Genomic DNA, 27,195 nt, shown 5'->3' on the forward strand with positions numbered 1-27,195 from the left:
TCCAGTTTGGTTTGCGATCTCTAACTCAGAACAAAACCTGCTCAGGGGTTACCATGGTGACAAAACCTGCTCGAAGTGTGTGTGCGCGTGCGTGTGCGTGAGTGTGTGCGTGCGTGCGTGCGTGTGCGTGCGTGTGTGTGTGTGTGAGCGTGTCACCTGCAGCAGAACAAGCCTCTCTCTGTGTTGGACCGTCACATGTTTCTCAGTAATCTTCCTCTGTTTTCTCCACACATGATCCAGATGAGGAAGAGGATGGTAAAGCCCACACTCGGCCGCTGTTGAAGAAAGGCAGGACACTTCTCTGATTCTCTGTCTCTGACCTGCGCTGCTTTCATGACTGTTTCTGCTGTTTGACCTCTGACCTTCATCTCTACATGTGCTGTCCTGTGTTTCAGCTGCAACGATGTCACTTCCTGTCTGTGATCTAATGCTCGGTGTCTTCCTGCAGGACTGCTGGAGACTTTCTTCCGTCTCTTTCCTGTCTTCTGTTTGTCCGATCATTAGATACACATCAGTGGTCTCCCGAGCTGCGGTCTGAGCGTGTGTGTGTGTGTGTGTGTGTGTGTGTGTGTTTCAGATGAGCGCAGCCCCACTCTTCCTCTGGATGTGGCTGATCAGCGGCTGCTGGACGCCAGTCAACAGTTCCAGCAGAAGCAGGGGAAGGGCACCATCGACGTCTGGTGGCTCTTTGATGACGGAGGTGAGCACTGGATTAGGTTTTGTTATTTTGGAAACTATTCGTTCTGTTCTCTCAAATGTGATACAAAAACAAATGTAGCAAGGGCACAGTGTGCAGCATTAGTAAGTGTAAGTGTACTCCCACATTAGGATGTGTGTGTGTGTGTGTGTGTGTGAAGTTAACCTGCTAATGTTAGGAGCCGTCCAGTGTGTGTCATGATAGTGATACATCTATATCACAAGCTCTCCTTTTCAAATCGAGGGCACACATGGGATATTTCTCATTAGACACGTAACCATTTCTTCTTCTTTTTTTGTTCATGTTATTTTAAACACGGTTCTCATCAGCAGGGTGTGTTTACCCCAGCTGTGTATGAACGGTGTCTGAACAGTGTGTTAGTCATTGAGCTCAGTGAGGTGCACACACACACACACACACACCCGTGTCTGAGCAGAGCCAGTAGATCTGAGCGTAGCTGCTTTAATGCTGTCGGTGCTCACACACTCGAGCGGTGAAGTGGCTCTGAGCTTTAGATTCACACACTCAGATCAGAGCTTGTGTCACAGCTGTCAGTGTTTCTTTCAGGAACTGACACAATAACAGATGACAGTATAAAGCTGATCTGTCTGGTAGAGTGTGTGTGTGTGTGTTTCTCGTCTGATTGTTGTTTGTAATGTGTGTGTATCAGGTCTGACTCTACTCATCCCCTATCTGATCGCCAACAAGAAGAAATGGAAGGACTGTAAGATCCGTGTCTTCATCGGTGGAAAGATCAACAGGATCGATCATGACCGCAGAGCGTACGTGACCCTGTTTTAAAGTGCCACTGCTTTTTAAACACCTGAAAGTACACTCCTAACATCAGTCAGTCAAGCATTATCATATGATCTCTGGATAATCAAGCACTATTTAATGATAGAGCTTTAATTAGAATTGACTTGGTAACCATATATGAATGCTTAGACATTTTAACTCAATAAAAAAAAAAAGGAGAAAAAACAATAATAGTGAAAGGATGATGATGATAACAATAATAATCAAAACAGAACAGTAAAAAATGATGAACGAGCTGCTGGATTCATGAATATTAATCAGGTGGAGTGCGTTCACATGAACTGATTTGCTGAAATCAAAACGTGGACGATAACAAGTGAGCACCAGCCAATGAGATTGCTGTTTGTACATTAGCTCCGCCCACTTCGCACGTGCGAGACTCATGTGTCTGCACACTAGAGTTTAAGGTGCTCCAAATACACATCACTGATCACTGATGGAGAGAGAAACTCAACATATATCTGAGCTAAACCTACACTTATTCTCCAACTCACACACTGGTGAGTCAAATCTGAGAAGTGATTAATATTAGACATCATTTAGTCACATAGTGTGTGATTTACTACAGTGTAGAGGGTTGTGTGAAGTGCTCTCTCTCTGTTTCTCTGAATGCCGTGGAGGTAGTGTGTGTGTGTGTGTCTGTCTCTGTGTCTCTGTGTGCGTGTGTGTGTGTCTCTGTGCGTGTGTGTGTGCGTGCGCGTGTGTGTGCGTGTGTGTGTGTCTGTGTGCGTGCGTGTGTGTGTGTGTGTGTGTGTGTCTGTGTCTCTGTGTGTGCGTGTGTGTGTGTGTGTGTGTGAGAGAGAGACAGATGTTTCCCAGTGTCCTCCTCCTCCTCCGCTGCTGTCAGGGTCTCTGTGTCTCTGTGTGTGTGTGTGTGTGTGTGCGTGTGTGTGTGTGTGAGAGAGAGAGACAGATGTCTCCCAGTGTCCTCCTCTTCCTCCTCCTCCGTTGCTGTCAGGGTCTCTGTGTGTGCGTGTGTGTGTGTGTGTGTGTGCGTGTGTGTGTGTGTGTGTGTGTGAGAGAGAGAGAGACAGATGTCTCCCAGTGTCCTCCTCTTCCTCCTCCTCCTCCGCTGCTGTCAGGGTCTCTGTTATCTGTAGTTAGAGGTGTTCCAGCAGCGAGGTCTTCACAGAGAGCATGAGACGCAGCTGAACAGGTCTGTGGGGTTCATTGTCCTGATCACACACCAGCTGCTGGATCTCAGGAGCGTTCGAGGAGCCGTCCCAGCTGCTGCGATGGGAAACTAATAGTGCAATATTGCATGCATTATTTATTATTGTCTGTTAAATATGTAATGAGACTTTGTTGTGTCCTTAGCATGGCCACACTGCTCAGCAAGTTCAGGATCGATTTCTCTGACATCACGGTCCTGGGGGACGTCAACACGAAGCCCAAGTCAGAGGGGTATGAACGTTACTCATCTCACCACACCAGCTCTTTCCTCAACATTGCTTCACTGTTAATTGTTTGGGATTTTTGTGGCATGTGTTAGATATTTGAGGGCTAGTTTTGCATTTGGGGTCTTTTTGTTAATTGTTTAGCATTTAGCAATCAGTGCTAATTCAGATCTGAATACACTCAAGAGTTCAGTTTAAAGCTTGGCTGGATGAGACGCACCACTGGTAACCTGACACAGACTGATTTCAGAACTGGGGATCTTGTGTTTGACGTCTGAGGAGCTGATACACACATTACTGGCTCTGTGATCTGGGTCGCACACGCGCTGACCTCTTGTGTTTGTCATGCAGTTTGACAGAGTTTGCTCAGATGATCGAGCCGTATAAGCTGAGAGAAGATGACATGGAGCAGGAAGCTGCGGAGAGGCTGAAGAGTGAAGAGCCCTGGAGAATCACAGACAACGAGCTGGAGCTCTACAAAGCCAAGGTCTCAGCACACACGTCCTGACACGTTCACAGATGAGGGATCACAAAGATACAGCTCACAGCACCGCAGCATTCCCTGCTCTGAACTAGCACACATCAGTGACAAACACATTACATGAATGAACAAGAATCACAGAAATCACAGGAAGTTAGAGATCTCATTAACTCTTGCTGTATTATCAACACCAGAAAGAAACCGGTGTAATGAAAGGGGTTTTATTAAGAGAAGGATAGGAACGATTAACTAACTACTAGACATGCACCAGGAAAATTCTGGATGCACTTGACTGAAAACTGAAATCCAAAATGCTATGTGATAATTATTTAATATTTTATTTAGAAACGTTTAGCTATTTTGTAAGACCTTTTAATTTTACTTAATAATTTAAATGGTACTGAATTTAAAAGACAAAAGCCCATTTATAAAGGATTCAAAGACCTCACTTTTTCATTTGAGTAATGTTTTAGGAAAGAGCATAATGTTGGCTTTTTGTCAAAAGAGAGGACAGAAAGGTCCCAACACTAAGCCCTGTGGCACCCCACAAGTGATGGATGCTGCAAATGATAGAAGATGAACTCTTCAAAATCTCAAAAGTTTAGGATGGGTACAGAAGCAGGTGAGTTAGCATGTGTCCTGATCTATAGTGTCTAGCTCTCAGGAAGAGCAGTGACCGAGCGTATGATCCTCCAGAACTAGAGCAGCGCCGCTCTTACTGACGTAGTGTTGACTCCTGATCTATCAGCTGAAACAGTGACTCTTTTAGACTGTTTTGTCCAAGAACAAGTGCAACTAAAATACTTGCCTCAGTGGTGTAAAATGATGGTATGTAGATGCACTGTTTCCTGTTTTTCTCAGCTGCTATCAGATACAGCAACCTCAGTCTTCCTGCTAATTGATTTGTTTGTTTCCTCAGAGTAACCGTCAGATCCGACTGAACGAGCTGTTGAAGGAGCACTCGAGCACAGCCAACCTCATCGTCATGTAAGTTAGGAACACCGGCAGTGTTTCAGTGACCTGCTGCCACCTGCTGACTGGAGGAACAAACACCTCCTCAAACTAAGAGCAGCAGAGGGAATGCTCATTAGCTGCAGTGGTCCTGTTTCAGCCAGCTCTGATACTGTGTGTGTGTGTGTGTGTGTGTGTGTGTGTGTGTCACAGGAGCATGCCGCTGGCCAGGAAAGGAGCCGTCTCCAGCGCTCTTTACATGGCCTGGCTGGACACACTATCCAAAGACCTGCCGCCCATCCTCTTGGTGCGTGGGAACCATCAGAGCGTCCTCACCTTCTACTCCTAGAGCTCTCAGACTCATGATGATGATGATGATGATGATAGACATTTCTCCACAGAGCTGAAACAAACAGACTCCTTCGACAGGAACGATCTGGGTTTATATTGTCCGAGCACAGCTTCTTACACTGATTATCACTGTTATCCTTATTATGACTGTCACAACTTTTTGAGTTGTGGATTTTTTTTATTTGCTCTCGATGAAGCAATAATCACCTCATTTCTTGTTTTCTCACTTTGAAGAAAAACACTTTTGATGGCCTTGTGGATGTGCCTTTCTGTACAATCAGATTCAATTCTTACACTTTTCCCTGACTGGTGATTTATAACGTGTTTTTATTGGGTTTTAAATGTAAATCTTCCTTGATTTGATCAAGTTTTAACTGAGGTTTCCACTGCGTCATGTTTTCTCTTTCTTGTAAAGCAGTTTCTTGTATTTTTTCTTCAGTTTTATGTCTTCCTTTAAGAATGGGATGAGCTGTGGAGTTCCTCCATGTTCTTGTTACAATGATCGAGCTGAACTACAGGGTGATTACAATCTTTCTTCAAGTAGTCTGCTGTACCAGAACTATATTAGTTTCCCTAGTGTGCAGCTGAATGGTTTTGGAGAGATGAAGACTGCCGAAGCGCTCCAATCACAGATCCTGCTGCAGAGCGCACCTTTGCCTTAACAGATGACTTCAGACTTCCTTCCTTCCCTCCTGCTGTCATCGCTCCGTGTGTGTCTGTGTTAAGGAGATCCCGAGATGTGTTCATGTGTCACCTGAAGCTGGAAGAATGTGCTGGGTGATGAATGAGACGGATGTGTTCCTCTCTGCAGGAGCCGTGCGTCCGTGTGTCTGATCGTCTGTAACGTAGTTTTCTTCAGATTCGCTCTGTTCTGTTCTTGAATGTGATTGGTTTGTCCGGTTGATTCTCGTGATTGAATGCTGGGATGTTTGAGCAGATGTTTGTCGTATGGCCCATCATGCCTTAGTTTAAGCGAGAGCACGTCTGACACTAGTTCTGCTCTGTGTACCTGAGAAATACTCCATGTGACAAAGTTAGGATCAATATATTCATATGTCTAGTTCTCATTAAGTGTGTGTGCGGCAGGTGTTTGATTTGAAGTGACTCTCACCTGCTCTGTGTGTGTTCAGCACCTGACACTGATGAACAAGTCGAGTCAAACACCTGTCTGTCATCTGTCGAGAGAGAAAAGGGAGAGTGTGTCAAGCGTATGATGTGTTGGAGGAGACCTTCCTCTGCTGTTTCTGTAGATCAAGCCGTCTTCTCATCTCTCGTGTCATGGTGTTTCTCATCCTGCAGAATGTGTTGCCTAAGTCCGTTTCATTTCTCGGTAGCTTATTTCTACATGTGAAAATGAGTTGACACCTCGAGGTCAGCGAGCTCCAGCTCTCGTTCACACTAGACTTCCTCACTAACTTATTTATCTTTATATCTTTAACCTAATAAGATTAATCACAGGAGAGGAATAATAACAGTACATTCATATGGTGAGAAACATGTCTGAGAAGTGGTTCTCTTACAGTAGTTTCATGTGATTTTTCTTCAGTAGTTTGGGTTTAGTCTGCAGATTCTCATAAAGAAGGCTCTTGAGCAGGGTCTGACCGACTGATTGTGCTGGAACAGTAATGTTTTAATATACTGTACTGTTATTTGTCACATGTATGCTTTTTTCTAACGTTGTAATGGTAAAGGGTATCAATGCTTTGTACATCTTTATTGCAATATATAAAAATAAAGTGATGATAATTCTGGCTGCTCTAGTCTGTGTCTGTGGGTGTCAGATGATCTTCTGTTCAGGAAGTGATGGTGATTATACTCTTCTCTACGCTGAACTGAGCTTGTGTCATCTGTGAGAACATGTTCAACACACACGTCATATTCATCTTCTGGTCAAACAGTCAGCTGAGGATCATTAGAAACATCTGATGGCCCTGTCAAAGTGAGCTGCTAGTAAATTACACCGTCATATATATATATATATAAACACGATTCCAAAAAACTTGGCACGTTGTGAGTAAAAAAAACTAACAAATTGTGTGTAAAAAAGGAATGGAATAATTTACAAATCTCATGAACTTATATTTTATTCACAATAGAATATAGATAACATATCAAATGTTGAAAGCGAGACATTTTGAAATGTCATGCCAAATATTGGCTCATTTTAGATTTAATGAGATCTACACATTCCAAAAAAGTTGGGACAGGTAGCAATATGAGGCCGGAAAAGTTAAATGTACGTATAAGGAACAGCTGGAGGACCAGTTTGCAGCTTATTAGTTCAATTGGGAACATGATTGGGTATAAAAAGAGCCTCTCAGTGTCTCTCAGAAGTCAAGATGGGCAGAGGATCACCAATTCCCCCAATGCTCCAGAAACGAGTTTCTCAGAGAAAAATTGCAAAGAGTTTGAAGTTATCATCATCTACAGTGCATAATATCATCCAAAGATTCAGAGAATCTGAAACAATCTCTGTGTGTAAGGGTCAAGGGTCAAAACCATACTGGATGCCCGTGATCTTCAGCTCTTAGAAGGCACTGCATCACATACAGGAATGATACTCATAGCAAAGTCATGGGTTTGATTCAAGTCAAGTCACCTTTATTTATATAGCACTTTAAAAAAAAAACACTGCGTCAAATTAACTGAACAACATTCATTTGGAAAACAGTGTCTCAATAATGCAGAATGATAGTTAAAGGCAGTTCATCATTGAATTCAGTGATGTCATCTCTGTTCAGTTTAAATAGTGTCTGTGCATTTATTTGCAATCAAGTCAATGATATCTTTTACCAATTATGGATGACATCAGTCTTAATGATTATTATATATGATTATATTTGCTTAATGATATAATTGTTTTCAGGTGATGTATAATTGGTTATAAGGAAATATGTGATTTAAAGTGAGATGTATCCAAGATGATTCCCTGCCTGTGGGCCGAAACACTGGGATCTCGTCCAGCATCTGTGAGACTCATCATTACTGGACAAACCTACTGGCTCAGAGGAAGCCATTGTTAAGTAATGTCAATATTATGAGAGCATGATTCATGAAAGAATATTTCTGAATGAATATTAAGGCACTTTAGCTACTATTCCCTAAATAGAGCTGTAGTGATGACGTGTTTTTGTAGGCCATCCCAGAAGTTAGCATTAGTCTGGTTCCCTTCACAATAACTCAACTGAAAAAATTAAAAATAAAATAAAGTTCTGTGGCCATCAAAAGCTTATGATTCTTTAATGATAATTCTCACAAAAATACACAACTTTTGTGAATTTTGATTCCTGAATACAATCAGCAGATGTATGAAGCTAAAACAAACCACACCATGTGATGTCACATGAAATTTATTACCAGTCTATTTAAAAACATTTCCAGAGAGTTTGAGTTAAAATACAAGACAATTAAAAATAAATCCCATGGCTTTATTATCAATGTATTTAAATGTAGTAGAATAAAACATGATACTATGGGGGAAGTTGTGGCCAAATGTTTAGAGAGTTGGACTCCCAATCGAAGGGTTGTGAGTTCGAGTCTCAGGTGGGGGGGGGGGCATCTACAGTTCTCTCTCCACCTTCAATACCACGACTGAGGAGTCCTTGAGCAAGGCATCGAACCCCCAACTGCTCCCCGGGCGCCGCAGCATAAATGATGAACACTGCTCCGGGTGTGTGCTCACAGTGTGTGTGTGTGTGTGTGTTCACTGCTCTGTGTGTGTGCACTTTGGATGGGTTAAAAGCAGAGCACCAATTCCAAGTATGGGTCACCATACTTTGCTGTACAGTATGTCTAGTCACTTTCAATATCTTCAGTTTGTCTTCACCACAGACCTTAATTCAGTCTCTGGTGTCCCCAGAATGTGTCTGTGAAGTTTCAGTTTCAGCTCAAAATACCCCACAGAACAATTATTATATAATTCTGAAAATGCTTATTTTGAGTGGAAGCAGAATGTTTTTAACAGAGCCTGGTCCTGTGTCTTTAAATGACATTGTGACGCTGTCACACAAAAGACATGTTTTATCACTTTCTTTATTACAATCATTTAATGTGTGTATTTAATAGCTGTATGGTTGGAAGTAGGAAGTATAACTGAATAAGAGCAGCATGACAAACATTGGGGACAGTCACCAAACTAGTTCGAGGAGTTACCACAATCAGAGCTCACCTTTCAAGACACCATCTATGAACTTTGGATCTCACTTTCTGTGGATTGTATATACACTGGGGGATACTAACTTTGGACTGTTTTGATGGTATGGGCAATTGAAATGTTTTCTTTTAACAGACCTGGTTTTTGAGTTTACCTGGTTTTATTGTATATTTTAAACCAGTATTACCAGTATTTTATATCTGTGAGTGCAGTACACCTGCATTGCATTAGCACTTATTAGCTCCTTATTAGTGCTTTCAACCTATCGCTGTTTTCTTTTCTCCTCTCCTCTCTCTCGCTCCAGTTTTTCACAAGTTCATCAAACAACTGTGGTAAGAATATTAAATCAAGCACGGTGAGTAATGCCTTCTCCTGCTGTTTATTTGCACCTCTTGACACATGTACAGTTTATCTATCTCTGTCGCAGATGAGGGATTCACATGTGATGAATGCAGGGAAATAGTTAGGCTGACAGAGAAGATTTCAGAATTAGAGAAACACATCCAAACTTTAATTGAGGAGAGTAAGAATGTCAGGGCTCTAGATACGGCTTTGGATGCATCTAGCTCAGGGATTCCTGTACATTGTTCGGTTCCGGCAACAGAGCCCCTGCAGCAGGGCAACTGGGTGACAGTGAGAATAGGACCATCTCCTCCTGAGGAGTCAGCTACAGAACAAGAACAGGACCATCTCCACCTGAGGAGTCAGCTACAGCATTGTGTCTCCATCAGTGAAGAGCTTACTAAGGAATGGCAGCAGGTTTGTGAGAGAGCATCTGCACACACAGTGAGGACAAGACTTTTGGACAACGGCCTGCAGTCAAGAAAGGCAGCCAAGAAGCCACTTCTCTCCCAGAAAAACATCAAGGACAGACTGAAATTCTGCAGGAAGTACAAGGATTGGACAGCAGAAGACTGGTGCAAAGTTCTTTTCTCTGATGAAACTCCCTTCTGACTATTTGGTACTTATGCAAAATCAATTGTTCAGAAAAGAAAAGGTGAGCGCTACCACAAGTCCTGTGTGGTGCCAACAGTGAAGCATCCTGAGACCATCCATGTGTGGGGATGCTTTTCAACCAAAGAAATTTTAACCGTCTCCTCCTGAGGAGTCAGCTACAGAACAGCACCGTCTCCTCCTGAGGAGTCAGCTACAGAACAGCACCGCAGGACCGTCTCCTCCTGAGGAGTCAGCTACAGAACAGGACCGTCTCCTCCTGAGGAGTCAGTTACAGAACAGGACCGTCTCCTCCTGAGGAGTCAGCTACAGAACAGCACCGTCTCCTCCTGAGGAGTCAGCTACAGAACAGGACCCTCTCCTCCTGAGGAGTCAGCTACAGATCAAAACTGTCTCCTCCTGAGGAGTCAGCTACAGAACAGCACCGTCTCCTCCTGAGGAGTCAGCTACAGAACAGCACCGTCTCCTACTGAGGAGTCAGCTACAGAACAGGACCCTCTCCTCCTGAGGAGTCAGCTACAGATCAAAACCGTCTCCTCCTGAGGAGTCAGCTACAGAACAGCACCGTCTCCTCCTGAGGAGTCAGCTACAGAACAGCACCGCAGGACCGTCTCCTCCTGAGGAGTCAGCTACAGAACAGGACTGTCTCCTCCTGAGGAGTCAGTTACAGAACAGGACCGTCTCCTCCTGAGGAGTCAGCTACAGAACAGGACCGTCTCCTCCTGAGGAGTCAGCTACAGAACAGGACCCTCTCCTCCTGAGGAGTCAGCTACAGATCAAAACTGTCTCCTCCTGAGGAGTCAGCTACAGAACAGGACCGTCTCCTCCTGAGGAGTCAGCTACAGATCAAAACTGTCTCCTCCTGAGGAGTCAGCTACAGAACAGGACCGTCTCCTCCTGAGGAGTCAGCTACAGATCAAAACTGTCTCCTCCTGAGGAGTCAGCTACAGAACAGGACCGTCTCCTCCTGAGGAGTCAGCTACAGAACAGGACCGTCTCCTCCTGAGGAGTCAGCTACAGAACAGGACCCTCTCCTCCTGAGGAGTCAGCTACAGATCAAAACTGTCTCCTCCTGAGGAGTCAGCTACAGAACAGGACCGTCTTCTCCTGAGGAGTCAGCTACAGAACAGGACCGTCTCCTCCTGAGGAGTCAGCTACAGAACAGGACCCTCTCCTCCTGAGGAGTCAGCTACAGAACAGGACCGTCTCCTCCTGAGGAGTCAGCTACAGAACAGGACCCTCTCCTCCTGAGGAGTCAGCTACAGAACAGGACCCTCTCCTCCTGAGGAGTCAGCTACAGATCAAAACTGTCTCCTCCTGAGGAGTCAGCTACAGAACAGGACCGTCTCCTCCTGAGGAGTCAGCTACAGAACAGGACCGTCTCCTCCTGAGGAGTCAGCTACAGATCAAAACTGTCTCCTCCTGAGGAGTCAGCTACAGAACAGGACCGTCTCCTCCTGAGGAGTCAGTTACAGAACAGGACCGTCTCCTCCTGAGGAGTCAGCTACAGAACAGGACCGTCTTCTCCTGAGGAGTCAGCTACAGAACAGGACCGTCTCCTCCTGAGGAGTCAGCTACAGAACAGGACCGTCTCCTCCTGAGGAGTCAGCTACAGAACAGCACCGCAGGACCGTCTCCTCCTGAGGAGTCAGCTACAGAACAGGACCGTCTCCTCCTGAGGAGTCAGCTACAGAACAGCACCGTCTCCTCCTGAGGAGTCAGCTACAGAACAGCACCGCAGGACCGTCTCCTCCTGAGGAGTCAGCTACAGAACAGGACCGTCTCCTCCTGAGGAGTCAGTTACAGAACAGGACCGTCTCCTCCTGAGGAGTCAGCTACAGAACAGGACCGTCTCCTCCTGAGGAGTCAGCTACAGAACAGGACCCTCTCCTCCTGAGGAGTCAGCTACAGATCAAAACTGTCTCCTCCTGAGGAGTCAGCTACAGAACAGGACCGTCTTCTCCTGAGGAGTCAGTTACAGAACAGGACCGTCTCCTCCTGAGGAGTCAGCTACAGAACAGGACCGTCTCCTCCTGAGGAGTCAGCTACAGATCAAAACTGTCTCCTCCTGAGGAGTCAGCTACAGAACAGGACCGTCTCCTCCTGAGGAGTCAGCTACAGAACAGGACCGTCTCCTCCTGAGGAGTCAGCTACAGAACAGGACCGTCTCCTCCTGAGGAGTCAGCTACAGAACAGGACCGTCTCCTCCTGAGGAGTCAGCTACAGATCAAAACTGTCTCCTCCTGAGGAGTCAGCTACAGAACAGGACCGTCTCCTCCTGAGGAGTCAGCTACAGAACAGGACCGTCTCCTCCTGAGGAGTCAGCTACAGAACAGGACCGTCTCCTCCTGAGGAGTCAGCTACAGAACAGGACCGTCTCCTCCTGAGGAGTCAGCTACAGAACAGGACCGTCTCCTCCTGAGGAGTCAGCTACAGATCAAAACTGTCTCCTCCTGAGGAGTCAGCTACAGAACAGGACCGTCTCCTCCTGAGGAGTCAGCTACAGAACAGGACCGTCTCCTCCTGAGGAGTCAGCTACAGAACAGGACCCTCTCCTCCTGAGGAGTCAGCTACAGATCAAAACTGTCTCCTCCTGAGGAGTCAGCTACAGAACAGGACCCTCTCCTCCTGAGGAGTCAGCTACAGATCAAAACTGTCTCCTCCTGAGGAGTCAGCTACAGAACAGGACCCTCTCCTCCTGAGGAGTCAGCTACAGAACAGGACCCTCTCCTCCTGAGGAGTCAGCTACAGAACAGGACCGTCTCCTCCTGAGGAGTCAGCTACAGAACAGGACCGTCTCCTCCTGAGGAGTCAGCTACAGATCAAAACTGTCTCCTCCTGAGGAGTCAGCTACAGAACAGGACCGTCTCCTCCTGAGGAGTCAGCTACAGAACAGGACCGTCTCCTCCTGAGGAGTCAGTTACAGAACAGGACCGTCTCCTCCTGAGGAGTCAGCTACAGAACAGGACCGTCTTCTCCTGAGGAGTCAGCTACAGAACAGGACCGTCTCCTCCTGAGGAGTCAGCTACAGAACAGGACCCTCTCCTCCTGAGGAGTCAGCTACAGATCAAAACTGTCTCCTCCTGAGGAGTCAGCTACAGAACAAGAACAGGACCCTCTCCTCCTGAGGAGTCAGCTTCAGAACAGGACCGTCTCCTCCTGAGGAGTCAGCTACAGAACAAGAACAGGACCATCTCCACCTGAGGAGTCAGCTACAGCATTGTGTCTCCATCAGTGAAGAGCTTACTAAGGAATGGCAGCAGGTTTGTGAGAGAGCATCTGCACACACAGTGAGGACAAGACTTTTGGACAACGGCCTGCAGTCAAGAAAGGCAGCAAAGAAGCCACTTCTCTCCCAGAAAAACATCAAGGACAGACTGAAATTCTGCAGGAAGTACAAGGATTGGACAGCAGAAGACTGGTGCAAAGTTATTCTCTCTGATGAAACTCCCTTCTGACTATTTGGTACTTATGCAAAATCAATTGTTCGGAAAAGAAAAGGTGAACGCTACCACAAGTCCTGTGTGGTGCCAACAGTGAAGCATCCTGAGACCATCCATGTGTGGGGATGCTTTTCAACCAAAGAAATGGCTCTCACATAATTCTGCCCAAAAACATTGCCACGGATAAAGAATGGTTTTAAAACATCCTGCAGGTGCAACTACTTCCATCAATCCATGAGCAATTTGGTGATGATCCGTGCATTTTCCAGCAAGATGGAGCCCCATGTCATAAAGCATTAGTGATAAAGAAGTGGGGCTGAAATTTTTGATCTGTCTCCAGGAAACTCCCCTGTGTTGAGTGAGGGACGCCAGCAGTTAAAGGGCAGCCATTGTAAATAATAACCTGTTCTTAATGACTTTGACTGTAAAAATAAAGGTTAAAAAAGCTGACCCCAATTAGTCAGAATTAATAAAGTTTCCTAACCTAACCAAAGCAAGTGATAAAAAAAGAATAGAGTAAAATTAAAATAAAATAGACGACAAACTGGAAACATTTTTGTTCTATGTATTTTCTACAAGGCATAGAACAAAGCTTTAATTCACTACACATGTTTTCTAGGATTTCTTTATTGGAATACATTTAAGCCAATGGAATTCAAAAGCACATTCATATGGACCTAGAGACTTACGCACAACATCGCCTCCAGGCAGAATCTTCCAGCCCGGCTGCAGACGAGATCCACACACATTGGTCTGCACAAACACAATTAATAAATGCAAAAAATAAATGTAAAAGAAGCCTATGAGACAAAGAAATAAGTGTTAATCTGCACACCGATAATTATACAAGCTTAAATATAAGTTCAGTGTAAAACTGTTCATATATCTGTCACACTCTCTATGCTTCAGTAACAACGGCATATGTTTCACTCAGAAAAGCCCACATATCACAGCCTTATATTCTAATAAAAGCAGCATTAGTTTGGATGTGTGTCATAAGACTTGTTTTTCCCATCTCTGAGACCCATCCTTCTGAACTAGATCCTCCTTTGATTTAACCCAGGGAACCTTCACAGTCAGGTTAGTTTAGGAGATGAATGAATCAGAGCAGATCCTGTTTTTGCCCTGAAATGCAAATAAAGCCCTGAACTGAAAGACAGGAGGAGAACAGCTTGTTGAGGAGAGGATGAAGAGGATCCTAAACTTCTGTTACTGTCATTTATAAATGCAAGAGTCATTTTGTGACACTCGCTCCAGTCTATCTATCAACGAGCAGTAGCTGCTGTACTTAATGTATGAAGTGTGATTGTTCGTGAGAGGAATGAAACTGCTGTGGCTCAACCAGTCCAGCTTTACAGTCATTCCTCCGAGACACAGTCTGTCCTGTACAGAGCACAATCAGATGTCTGGAGGTTTGATCATAAACTATCTCATACCCTATACTTGATCTTTAAGTATGACTGCTTTCGACAGAATGATCAACTTTAGCACTCTTAGGGAAATATTATCATGTTTTGGAATTAACATTTAAAAATGTATATTTTTAATTGTTTGTCATGAATACACATCTAAGGACAATGTTATGGGGTTCCAAATAAGAATATGACTTTTTTTAAATTATAGATCAATATTCCTATTAGACATGAGATATTCTTATTAAAAAAATTTTTTTGCCAAGTTATTATTCCCATTATTTTTTTTCCATTATGGTCTGCCCCAAAAACACATTAATATGCAAATTAGCTGCAATGTATAGATACATTGTATAGAACTGAAAACCAATTTATGGATATTTAAGCACATATTCCATAAAGTACAGTAGTATATCAGATCATTCTGTTATATCTTTCATAACATAGTTGACTATTTGATTTGGATTAAAAAAAATCAAACATTGTTTTTGCTTATACATTGTTTTTTCATGTCACATAAACTAAACTCCATTCCGTGTTTCAGTTCTCGCTCCTGCTGCCTCTAGCGTCTCTTCCGCTTTCGCTCAGCTCACATCCGGTCACTAAACAAGCTGCTATTAACTCAATGTTCATCATTTGTTCGCCTGTTGCTTTTAAAAGCATCATATACTATTTTTATGCAGCACTGAATAACAGTTAGTCGCCCTTGAAAAAACCTTGAATTTTTAAAGGTACTTGTTACTCGTACCTTTTAATCTCAAAGTGATCTCGTTGAACTCACCTTACATATACATTATATATATATATATATATATATATATCTATATATAATCAGGTTCACTTCTAGAGGATTTTTACATGCACCTCCTTATTGAATAATGTTTCCTTAAAACTGTATGCTGTGAGACAGTTCTTAACCAAGGAGACATACACACACCTCAGCATATAATGTATGTTCTTTATTACAAATTACATTTCTGTTGACTTTTATACACAAAATGTGTAAGGTTAGCACTGCCCCCTTGTGGTAAACTACTTCCTTTACAGGTTTGTTATTAATGCTGTTGGATCAAGTGCAATCTAACAGAACTGAACTTTATTACAGTGCAACTGAGATTCTAACAAAAGAAGAAGAGTCACACTTCGTCATTATCAAGGATCTCCAGTGACCAGTACTACAGTCAAACACACAACAGTAACAACAAACTCAACACAACTGAAAGATGAACATGATTAAAAAAAAAATCATATACTGTCCAGTCTGTTGCATATTAATGAATTAATTGCTCTTTGACGTTCATGACTGCAGTTATAAACCATTTCTGAAATCAAACATATACTGCAGCTGGGATATTAATTAGTCTTTTAGATGAAGAAAATAGTTTTTATTTGATTATTTAACCTATGTAACATTATTAAAGACACTTCTCTACTCTCAAAAATAAATATAAAAACTTAATTAACAGTTAATAAAAAGAGAAGGGAAAAGTTACACACTGAGTGAAGTGGTTAAGAGTGCATTGATTGCAATAGTTCTTCTCTGTATCAATGTTAAGAAATCCTAACAAAGTCATTCCAGTTTATTTGTGGGCTCAGTGGCCCATAGAGACTAAAACACTAAAAACACACCAGCGCTGAAATGCCACATACATTTGTGAAGTACACAAATACAAGGATCACTGTAGCTGTCTGGTGATGTGGACATTTTCCACTGCATTTCCCACAATGCATCTAAAGTCTGATCTTGCCTGAAACGATGTGGTCATACAGCTGTGCAGTGAGGGGCATGTAGGTTTTCCTCGAAGCGTCCAGGAAGAAGAGCGGCTGCTGGACTGTATCCGGACTGAAGCCCTGCTGCACAAGTCTGCCCTTCTGCTGCTTGAACGTATCCGTCACGTCTAAGGAAGTCTGCGGAGGACAAAAGCAGGAAAGCACAAGAAGACAATAGGCTGTGCCACTGCAGGCAGCAAGAATGTGCAAGAGCACACACATAGACACACACACACACACACACACACAAATACACAGACACACACACTCTCACTCACGCACACACTCTCTCACTCACACCTGCTCTCTTAAACACGCTCGCGCTCACACTCTCTCACTCACACACACGCTCTCACACACACACACTCACGCTCACACTCTCACTCACACAAGCTCTCTTACACACGCTCAGGCTCACTCACACACAATCTCTCACTCTCACACACGCTCTCACACACGCTCGCGCTCACACTCTCTCACTCACACCTGCTCTCTTACACACGCTCAGGCTCACTCACACACAATCTCTCAATCTCACACACGCTCTCACACACACACACGCTCGCGCTCACACTCTCTCACTCTAACACACTCTCTTATACACGCTCAGGCTCACTCACACACAATCTCACTCACACACACGCTCTCACACACACTCTTCACTTACACGTGCTCTCACACACGCTCAGGCTTACTCACACACAAACTCTCACTCTCACACACGCTCTCACACACACACACACACACACACACACACACGCTGGCGCTCACACTCTCTCACTCTCACACACACTCTCTTATACACGCTCAGGCTCACACACAATCTCACTCTCACACACGCTCTCACACACACACTCTCTTAACTCACACATGCTCTCACACACGCTCAGGCTCACTCACACACGCTCTCACACACACACGCTCACGCTCACACTCTCTCACTCTCACACACACACTCTCTTATACACGCTCAGGCTCACTCACACACAATCTCACTCTCACACACGCTCTCACACACACACTCTCTTCACTCACATGTGCTCTCACACATGCTCAGGCTCACTCACACAAACTCTCACACACGCTCTCACACACACATACGCTCGCGCTCACACTCTCTCACTCTCACACACGCTCTCACACACACTCACACTCTTCACTCACACATGCTCTTACACACGCTCAGGCTCACTCACACACGCTCTCACACTCACACACGCTCACGCTCACACACGCACTTAAACACGCTCAGGCTCACTCACACACACACACGCGCTCACACTCTCTCACTCTCACATACGCTCTCTTACACACGCTCAGGCTCACTCACACACAATCTCTCACTCACACACTCACGCTCACTCTCACACACGCTCTCTTACACACGCTCAGGCTCACTCACACACAATCTCTCACTCTCACACACGCTCTCACACACACTCACACTCTTCACTCACACATGCTCTTACACACGCTCAGGCTCACTCACACACGCTCTCACACTCACACACGCTCACGCTCACACACGCACTTAAACACGCTCAGGCTCACTCACACACACACACGCGCTCACACTCTCTCACTCTCACATACGCTCTCTTACACACGCTCAGGCTCACTCACACACAATCTCTCACTCACACACTCACGCTCACTCTCACACACGCTCTCTTACACACGCTCAGGCTCACTCACACACAATCTCTCACTCTCACACATGCTCGCACTCACACTCACTCACACCTGCTCTCACACACACACGCTCGCGCTCACACTCTCTCACAATAACTCGCGCTCACACTCTCTCTTACACACGCTTAGGCTCACTCACATACAATCTCTCACATGCTCTCACACAAACACGCTCACGCTCACACACTCTCACTCTCACACGCGCTCTCTTACACATGCTCAGGCTCACTCACACACAAATCTCTCACTCTCACACACGCTCTCACACACACACACTCCCGCTCACTCTCTCACTCACACTTGCTCTCTTACACACGCTCAGGCTCACTCACACACAATCTCTCACTCTCACACACGCTCTCACACACACACGCTCCCTCTCACTCTCTCACTCGCTCTCTTACACACGCTCAGGCTCACTCACACAATCTCTCACTCTCACACACGCTCTCACACACAAACAAACACTTGCGCTCACACTCTCTCACTCACACCTGCTCTCTTACACACGCTCAGGCTCACTCTCACACAAATCTCACTCTCACACACGCTCTCACACACAAACACACACTTGCGCTCACACTCTCTCATTCACACTTGCTTTCTTACACACGCTCAGGCTCACTCTCACACAATTTCTCACTCTCATGCACGCTCTCACACACACACGTGCTCACACTCTCTCACTCACACGCGCTCTCTTACACACGCTCAGGCTCACTCACACACAATCTCTCACTCTCACACACACGCTCTCACACACACTCACGCTCACACTCTCTCACTCACACCTGCTCTCTTACACACGCTCAGGCTCACTCTCACACAAATCTCACTCACATGCTCTCACACACACTCACGCTCACACTCTCTCACTCACACTTGCTCTCTTACACACGCTCAGGCTCACTCTCACATAATCTCTCACTCTCATGCACGCTCTCACACACACACACGCGCTCACACTCTCTCACTCACATGCACTCTCTTACACACGCTCAGGCTCACTCACACACAATCTCTCACTCTCACACACACACACACACTTGCGCTCACACACTCACTCTCACACGCACTCTCTTACACATGCTCAGGCTCACTCACACACAAATCTCTCATTCTCACACACACTCTCACACACACACGCTCATGCTCACTCTCTCACTCTCACACGTGCTCTCTTACACGCTCAGGCTCACTCACACACAATCTCTCTCTCTCACACACGCTCTCACACACACACGCTCCTGCTCACTCTCTCACTCTCACACGTGCTCTCTTACACACGCTCAGGCTCACTCACACACAATCTCTCACTCTCTCACACACACACACACACTTGCGCTCACACTCTCTCACTCACACCTGCTCTCTTACACACGCTCAGGCTCACTCTCACACAAATCTCTCACTCTCACACACGCTCTCTCACACACACACACACACACTCACGCTCACACTCTCTCACTCACACGCGCTCTCTTACACACGCTCAGGCTCACTCACACACAATCTCTCACTCTCTCACACACACACACACACACTTGCGCTCACACTCTCTCACTCTCACACAAGCTCAGGCTCACTTACACACAATCTCTCACTCTCACACACGCTCTCACACACACACATGCTCGCACTCACACTCTCACACTCTCACACACGCTTTCTTACACACGCTCAGGCTCACTCACACACAATCTCTCACTCTCACACACACACACACACGCTCGCACTCACACTCTTACACACGCTCAGGCTCACTCACACACAATCTCTCACTCTCACACACGCTCTCACACACACACTCTTCACTCACACGTGCTCTCACACACGCTCAGGCTCACTCACACACAAACTCTCACACACGCTCACACACACACACGCTCGTGCTCTCACTCACACACGCACTCTTACACACGCTCAGGCTCACTTACACACAATCTCTCACTCTTACACACACACACACACGCTCGCGTTCACTCTCTCACTCTCACATGCGCTCTCTTACACACGCTCAGGCTCACTTACACACAATCTCTCACTCACACACACTCTCACACACACACACGCTCCCGCTCACTCTCTCACTCTCACATGCGCTCTCTTACACACGCTCAGGCTCCCTCACACACAATCTCTCACTCTCACACACACTCTCACACACACACACGCTCGCGCTCACACTCACTCTCACACACGCTCAGGCTCACTCACACACAAACTCTCACACACGCTCACACACACACGCGCTCGTGCTCTCACTCACACACGCACTCTTACACACGCTCAGGCTCACTTACACACAATCTCTCACTCTCACACACGCTCGCGTTCACTCTCTCACTCTCACATGCGCTCTCTTACACACGCTCAGGCTCACTTACACACAATCTCTCACTCACACACACTCTCACACACACACACACGCTCCCGCTCACTCTCTCACTCTCACATGCGCTCTCTTACACACGCTCAGGCTCACTCACACACAATCTCTCACTCTCACACACACTCTCACACACACACGCTCGCGCTCACACTCACTCTCACACACGCTCAGGCTCACTCACACACAATCTCTCACTCTCACACACACTCTCACACACACACACGCTCGCGCTCACACTCACTCTCACACACGCTCAGGCTCACTCACACACAATCTCTCACTCTCACTCTCTTGCTCACACTCATGTTTCATCAGAAAGCACAGAAGCATGATCTGTACTTTCAGAGCTGCTGTCTTCTGTTTTTAAACACAGACAAGGATCAGTCGGTAATGTGAACAGTGTTATATATCAGAATTGATGACATCTCAACATTTTCTTCGGTCACCTTTGCTTTAGATTGAGCCCATGATGATGAAGACATTATTAGAACTGGGGTCAAAGGTGATCTGTGTTGTTGTTGTTGTTGTTGTAGTGTGCAACAGTGCCTGCCCACTTTTCCTGCGGACTTGCTTCCTCAACTATTGTTCCCATTAATTTTTCCCATAGGAGGTCTTTGTTAAAGAGCGATAAACAATGAACCAAACCAACCAGCTGCAAGGTAAATCACAACACTACATACTTAGATTTATAAAAAAATATAAAAAATGGACGATTGATTGACGATGATTATGTCACTGGGACCATGTCATGGAACTTTCTATTCTCTGAATGGTGGACTGTTTTTGCAGAATCATGGGTATGGTAATTTTTCACCAGAAACTTTAAGTTGAAGTAATGTAGAGTGATTAATAGCGGCAGTGCTCAGTCCAGGTGTAAGATACACTCAGGTGATCAGATCAGATCAAGTGCTCAATGCTAAAAAAAGAGGTGGAAACAGGGTCCGAAACATTTTCTGATCACAGAAGACTTTCTGAGAAACTTGTGTGTCTGGTCTGACAGATCAACTTCTGTCTGAACCAGAGATGAGGAGATATAAAGCTGAAGTACCTGCACTCTCAGAAAACATGGCCATGCGTACGGTGGAAGAGTGTGGAGAAGATGACTGTAGAGCCTTTCTCCATCCAATCCATGACCGTCCTTCAACACTACAGCAGCCATCCCTGCTCGACCCTCGTATCCTGCCAAAAACATTAGTTCAGTCACACCGCGTCCAGTGCTCCACTTCTCATCTCCAGCACAGCTGGAAACTTATGAAATCTGTTAAGCTGTTCATTTAATAATCATTTAAAAAATGATTTAAAAAAATGGACAGCCAAGCATATACTACAGAGCAGCAGTGTAAATCTTTACTCCAGCAGTTTTAGACACAGTCGGAGACTCAAGGCACCTGGGACAGTGACCCCGTACACACTGACGTCCAGCAGGAAGTCCAGACACCCCAGCACCTCAGACACCTCCGTGGTGGACACGTTTTCTCCTTTCCACCTGCAAACCAGCAAAACAGCATGATCAGTGTTGATCAACCGCGGTCCAATGAGGTCAGTGTGCAGATAACATCACAGAGAGCCAGACAAGATACTTTTGACCTTTCTTAGGATGTGAAGACTACAAGCAGAGCAAATGGACCATTGGAGTTCATATTTCACACGCTTAAGCCAGTCAGCATCAGAGAAGTGACTTCCAACAGACAGATAAAGGTCTGTAAAGCGCTCCATCACGAGCACAATTAATGCTAAACATTGATCGAGAACTCACGTTAAACATCATTAGTCAGCTTGACACATCTGGATCACTCAATCAGAAAGAAGTGCAATGAACTGATGGTGATGGACGAGTGCGGGAGGTTATCCCTTACCAAAGAGTAGTATAGTTCAAGTTTATTTTACTGAGTATACTTAAGTAGAGTTCAAGTATATTGGAAGTATACTTTATGTAGCAAGTAAGCATATCTCAGTGTTCTAGTATTATACTTGTGAGTGTACTGTTTCAGTACTCCTTGGGACTAAATTGGCACACTTTCTAGTATATAAAAGTATACTTTTAAACATACTTTAGTTATAACAGTAGCAAACTCTGAGTACACAAGTACTGTAGTTACCTCTGTTTGTAGTTTGTACTTCAATTATACTAAAAGTGAACATATGTATTCTGATAGTTTACTAATTAAATACTTTTTACACTCTGAAGTATAGTCTCAGTAAACTACTAGTTTAATAGTTGTATACTGCAAGTATACTCATAAGTACATCATACTTTACGTATGCTACTATGTCCCTATTTAGGTTTTAATGTGTATATATTTTGTTATATGAATATCTGAACATACAAAACATCCAAAGAAAGAACAAAAACATTTTATTCTAGCTTCATTTGTTCTGTTTTTTAAACACTTTAATGTGTTTAATAAAAAATCTGAACAAAAAGCTAAAAAAGACTATGAATTGGATTCAGAATGATAATCAGAATGTAGATGGAGTCGATCGACACCCCAAAGCTTCATTAGTCGACATTTTATTCCATAACGTGACAGTTTTGATGCTGTTTCATGTCAGATGATGGTGTTACATGTGTTAGTATCTGGTGTTTCTTTATTCTTCTTCACTTGTGTTTTTTTGGAAATTCTGTACAGAAGATGTGTACTAGCGCCCTCTAGCGTATAACAATGAAAACACAGATTCTAGGAGTATAGCTCAAATATACTTAGAATTTTTGTCAGTCAGTCAATTAAACTTAAATGTCATTTGAGGAGTACATAAAGCCCATTTCTGAGAAGTACATAAAGTAAACTAAAAGCATACTTACCTATTTTTTTTTTGTTAAAAAAAAGTATACTAATAGCACACTTGAATAAACTTCTTTTTCGTAAGGGATATCTCAGGCAGGTTTATTTGTAGCATGTGGATACTCAACACTGATTGGGTGAATTCAAGTTTTACATCTGCTCTAAACTAATGTGCTGCCTCACACAGCGCTGACCTAACACTCACTTACTCTGCTGTACAGGCTTGAGATGGAAAACACCATTCATCAGTACTTCCAGAACTCGTTTTGGCTCACTGAGTCCCTTCCTGTACAGCGGTGTTTTATGTTTTCATGCACACAGTGAGGAATACTTTATTACTCTTTGTTCTGAGAATGCCGTGAGAAGAAAAGGTCTAAACTGTCAGTCGATCCTCAGCGGTGATGAACCTCCACTAGACCTTTCTAAAGAATCACCGTGAATGTAAAGTCTACACAGGGTGTGTATCTTCGTGTGTGTGTGTGTGTGTGTCATGAAATAAAGACCTGAATGTGTCTCCAATCCTGTCTTTGAAGTAGACGAAGTCTCTGTGGTCCTGAAGCATCAGATCTCCAGTGTTGAAGTACACATCTCCGCTCTTGAAGACGTCCCTCAGCAGCTTCTTCTCTGACATGGCTTTATCTCCGGCGTATCCCAGGAAAGGGTTGGTGAACATCACTGGAGCCACCAGTAACCCTGCTTCCCCTGAAACACACCACCACTCGCTCAAAACACCTTCTGATCTCACATCTGTCTTCAGGTCATTCTCTACATTTCTCCTCATGTCACAAAACTATTTTAGCAAACCGGCGTAAACCTGTCAGAAGGTAACAGTTCCCCTCCAGTGATCCGGTCTCCTCTTCAGGGTCACACAGCAGCGCTCCAGCTCGCACGGACAGTGCTTTGCTCTTAAATATTAATGTATATATTAAAGCAGATATGATGATCTCACCTTTACTCACTTTAATGCAGTGTCCTGTGTCTGTCCGGATGGGATCATACGTTTGCGGATCACATTTTAAAAACTCAAACGGCAAACTGAGCTGAAATAAACCAGAGAAAAGGTCCACATCAGAGGAGTACATTTCACATTTCTGAATGAACTGCAATTCCTCTTTGAACCAGATTTTTTACACATTTATTAAACAGTTAATCAATTAAAACCAGACCTTATTAAAGTAACTGGCTCTGCCAATCGGTCCAATTTCATCAGTGTAATTAACAAAGCCAATACTGGCCTCCGTCAAACCATACGCTTCACGGATTTGTATTTTTCCAAACCGCCTGAGGAACTGCTTCCAAACATCAGCTCGGAGACCACTTCCTGCGGCGAGGCGCACTTTATGAGCCACTTCCTCTGCGGTCTGGAAAGGAATTGGTATGAAAATAAGCCAAAGATTAACAGCGACATTTTCAACTATTCCATCAACACTAACATAATAAAATCGAACCTTTGACAAAACCATGTCAAGTAGAAACAATGATATCTCAGAGTTGAGTACCTTCGGTTGATTGACCAGATATCGACAGAGTTCTCCAATATACTGAAACACCGTAATGTCATACTTCACACAGTCCTTCCAGAACTGGCTGGCGGAGAACTTCCTCTTCAGAATACACGTGGCCCCTGAAAGAACCAGGTAACATTAGGGGTGTGCCGGTTTCAGAATTGGTGATGACGGTTATGACGTGAGTCAAATGTGACGGTTCATAACATAACCGTCGGGGGGGTCCAAGTCAATTGGTTGTTCTTGTCAGCGCGCGCTCTGATCGGTAAAGGGGCAGAGATTTCAGACCTCCATTTATTAAGGAGATCTGTCACAAAACTCATCATCCGCGCCAACGTTTTTTGAGCAAATTTCAAAGCCGCACCCGCCCGCCATCCGCTGATTGTTTTGGGGTCTATGGCGATGCAATGCTTTGCCGATGCGAGCCGCAAAAAAAAGCCATTGCCATTTGCCCATTAGCTCCGCCCACTACCGGAGAAACTGGTAGGCTATGTCTTCCGCTTGTTCGAAAATGAATATTAATAATTCTAAATTAAATCCATTATTTTGACAGGAGAAGACAACAAAGAATAGTTTACATATAAGGTGTTGTTTAAGCGTGCTAAGACTCTCGCTCTCTCTCTCTTTGCATGTGTGAGAAACAGCTTCAGTAAAGTGACGGTGAGTCGTGTGCCTTCACAAAGAGTTTACAGAGTGTCAAATACAGGTGCACTGTGCGTCCATTGAGATGAGCTGAAAAGTTCAGATCGCTTGAAGGAGAGAGAACTCTGAAGCTCAGATGCTGAAATTAATGCAAGCGTCATGCGCTTCAGTCTATGTAGTAAACAAACCTGCACGTCTCTGCCATTCATTAATTCAAACAGAGACGCGCAGAACACGGATTTATATTTTAAACAACTTTTGCGGCTTAACATTTACAGATACTGGTCCATATGGAGATTTGATTTGATTATTTTATGCTAACTTTGGCAAATTCCATGACTGTCCATATTAAAATGCAAGTTTCATTTTCATGACTGGATTTCGAGATTCCGTCCTCGTTTTTTGCTTCATGGAAATCATAGAGCAAATTTCAAAGCCGCACCCGCCCGCCATCCGCTGCTTGTTTTGCGGTCTATGGCGATGCAATGCTTTGCTGATGCGAGCCGCAAAAAAAAGCCATTGTCTGTTCTAGAAAGGATGCAGCAAAGATATTTAATGCTAAAGTATGAAGCATAGGCCTACGCTGAGTTTCATTTACGATGAGATGCGCTCTAGTTCACAGTGCAGTGCAAGTGAACGCGGCGCGCTGGTGCTTCCATGTCACGGTTATCATTGTCTGCTTTACTTGCTTTTTATTTATTAAAATACATGCAATTGGTTGATGAAACATTTATTAAAATTAAGATAAAATTTGTACAAAACGAAATTCGTTTTTAAGAAAGGTTTTCTACAAAGCAAAATTTTATGAAGTGGTAAATATGTCTGACGATTTACAAAACTTCATTAAGTGGTAAAAACCATGTCTCCCGATATATTGCGCATCTTATGATCCTATCTAAAAAATGAAAATAATTTTTGATAAAAAATGTTTGTAAAAAATATTTTAATGACACGGTTTTGGCGGTTATAGAGTTCTAATGACGGTGTTCAACTATAACCGCCGGTCTCACGGTTATATACTAACCGTCACACCCCTAGGTAACATTGAGCCTGACTCTCCTGTGGATTACTCTAGAGATGTGTGTGTGTGTATGCAGCTGTGATGTGTGTGTGGCTGATCATACCGAGCTCGATGCAGCCGCCGATGCCCAGCAGAGACGCAGACATGTGATAGAGCGGCAGCGTCAGATAGACCCGGTCACGGGCGCCGGCGCCACACAGACGCAGGAAGGCCATGCACATCACCGCTTTGATGTGACTGATCCGAGCAGCCTTGGGCAGGCCTGAGGAACACACACGGTCAGAACCACACAGATATCACAGCACAGCACACGATCTGAGATCTAGAACTGTACACGATCACTACCAGGCTGGAGATGATGCTGATCTGATACGTCTGTAAACAAGGACCAAAAACACCCGGAGAACTAATAGGATTACTCGGGGAAATACTTCTCATATAAACTAGTGCAACAGTGAAAGACATCTGTAATAAAAATGTAGCATGTGAATAATTTGATCACATTAATAACTGCACCAGCTTTATTTCATTGTGCTTTTCCAATATCCCTTACCAAAAAATAGTAGACTTCAAGTTTATTTTACTAAGTACACTTAAGTAATATTTTTAAGTATACTTTATGTAGCAAGTAAGCATATATCAGTGTTGTAGTAGTATACTTGTGAGTGTACTGTCTCAGTTCTCTTTGGGACTAAAGTGGCCCACTTTCTAGTATATAAATGTATACTTTTAAGT

At 44.4% G+C, this 27,195-nt stretch overlaps 2 protein-coding genes across 3 annotated transcripts in view; one reads left to right on the top strand and one right to left on the bottom strand.

The window, feature by feature from the left end:
- Positions 1–6,444, top strand: part of LOC128021566 (solute carrier family 12 member 2) — a 40,329-nt gene extending 33,885 nt beyond the window's left edge. Inside the window, exons 21-27 of one of the 2 annotated variants that reach the window (XM_052608879.1) lie at positions 241–288; positions 578–700; positions 1,368–1,479; positions 2,831–2,917; positions 3,262–3,397; positions 4,311–4,378; positions 4,556–6,444. In XM_052608879.1, the coding sequence (XP_052464839.1) occupies positions 241–288; positions 578–700; positions 1,368–1,479; positions 2,831–2,917; positions 3,262–3,397; positions 4,311–4,378; positions 4,556–4,691 (710 nt within the window). In that variant the 3' untranslated portion in view covers positions 4,692–6,444. The remainder of the gene's footprint in view (positions 1–240; positions 289–577; positions 701–1,367; positions 1,480–2,830; positions 2,918–3,261; positions 3,398–4,310; positions 4,379–4,555) is intronic. The other variant, XM_052608880.1, reaches the window with a different exon arrangement.
- A 9,155-nt stretch (positions 6,445–15,599) lies between these two features.
- Positions 15,600–27,195, bottom strand: part of LOC128021570 (long-chain fatty acid transport protein 6) — a 16,178-nt gene continuing 4,582 nt past the window's right edge. Inside the window, exons 3-10 of the mRNA XM_052608888.1 lie at positions 26,564–26,722; positions 24,792–24,916; positions 24,459–24,653; positions 24,242–24,332; positions 23,796–23,994; positions 21,898–21,995; positions 21,558–21,688; positions 15,600–16,563 (exon numbers count right to left, since the gene is read on the bottom strand). Of these exons, the coding sequence (XP_052464848.1) occupies positions 16,387–16,563; positions 21,558–21,688; positions 21,898–21,995; positions 23,796–23,994; positions 24,242–24,332; positions 24,459–24,653; positions 24,792–24,916; positions 26,564–26,722 (1,175 nt within the window). The 3' untranslated portion in view covers positions 15,600–16,386. The remainder of the gene's footprint in view (positions 16,564–21,557; positions 21,689–21,897; positions 21,996–23,795; positions 23,995–24,241; positions 24,333–24,458; positions 24,654–24,791; positions 24,917–26,563; positions 26,723–27,195) is intronic.

The sequence above is a fragment of the Carassius gibelio genome, chromosome A10, assembly GCF_023724105.1.
Source record: "Carassius gibelio isolate Cgi1373 ecotype wild population from Czech Republic chromosome A10, carGib1.2-hapl.c, whole genome shotgun sequence".
Taxonomy (NCBI): Eukaryota; Metazoa; Chordata; class Actinopteri; order Cypriniformes; family Cyprinidae; genus Carassius; species Carassius gibelio.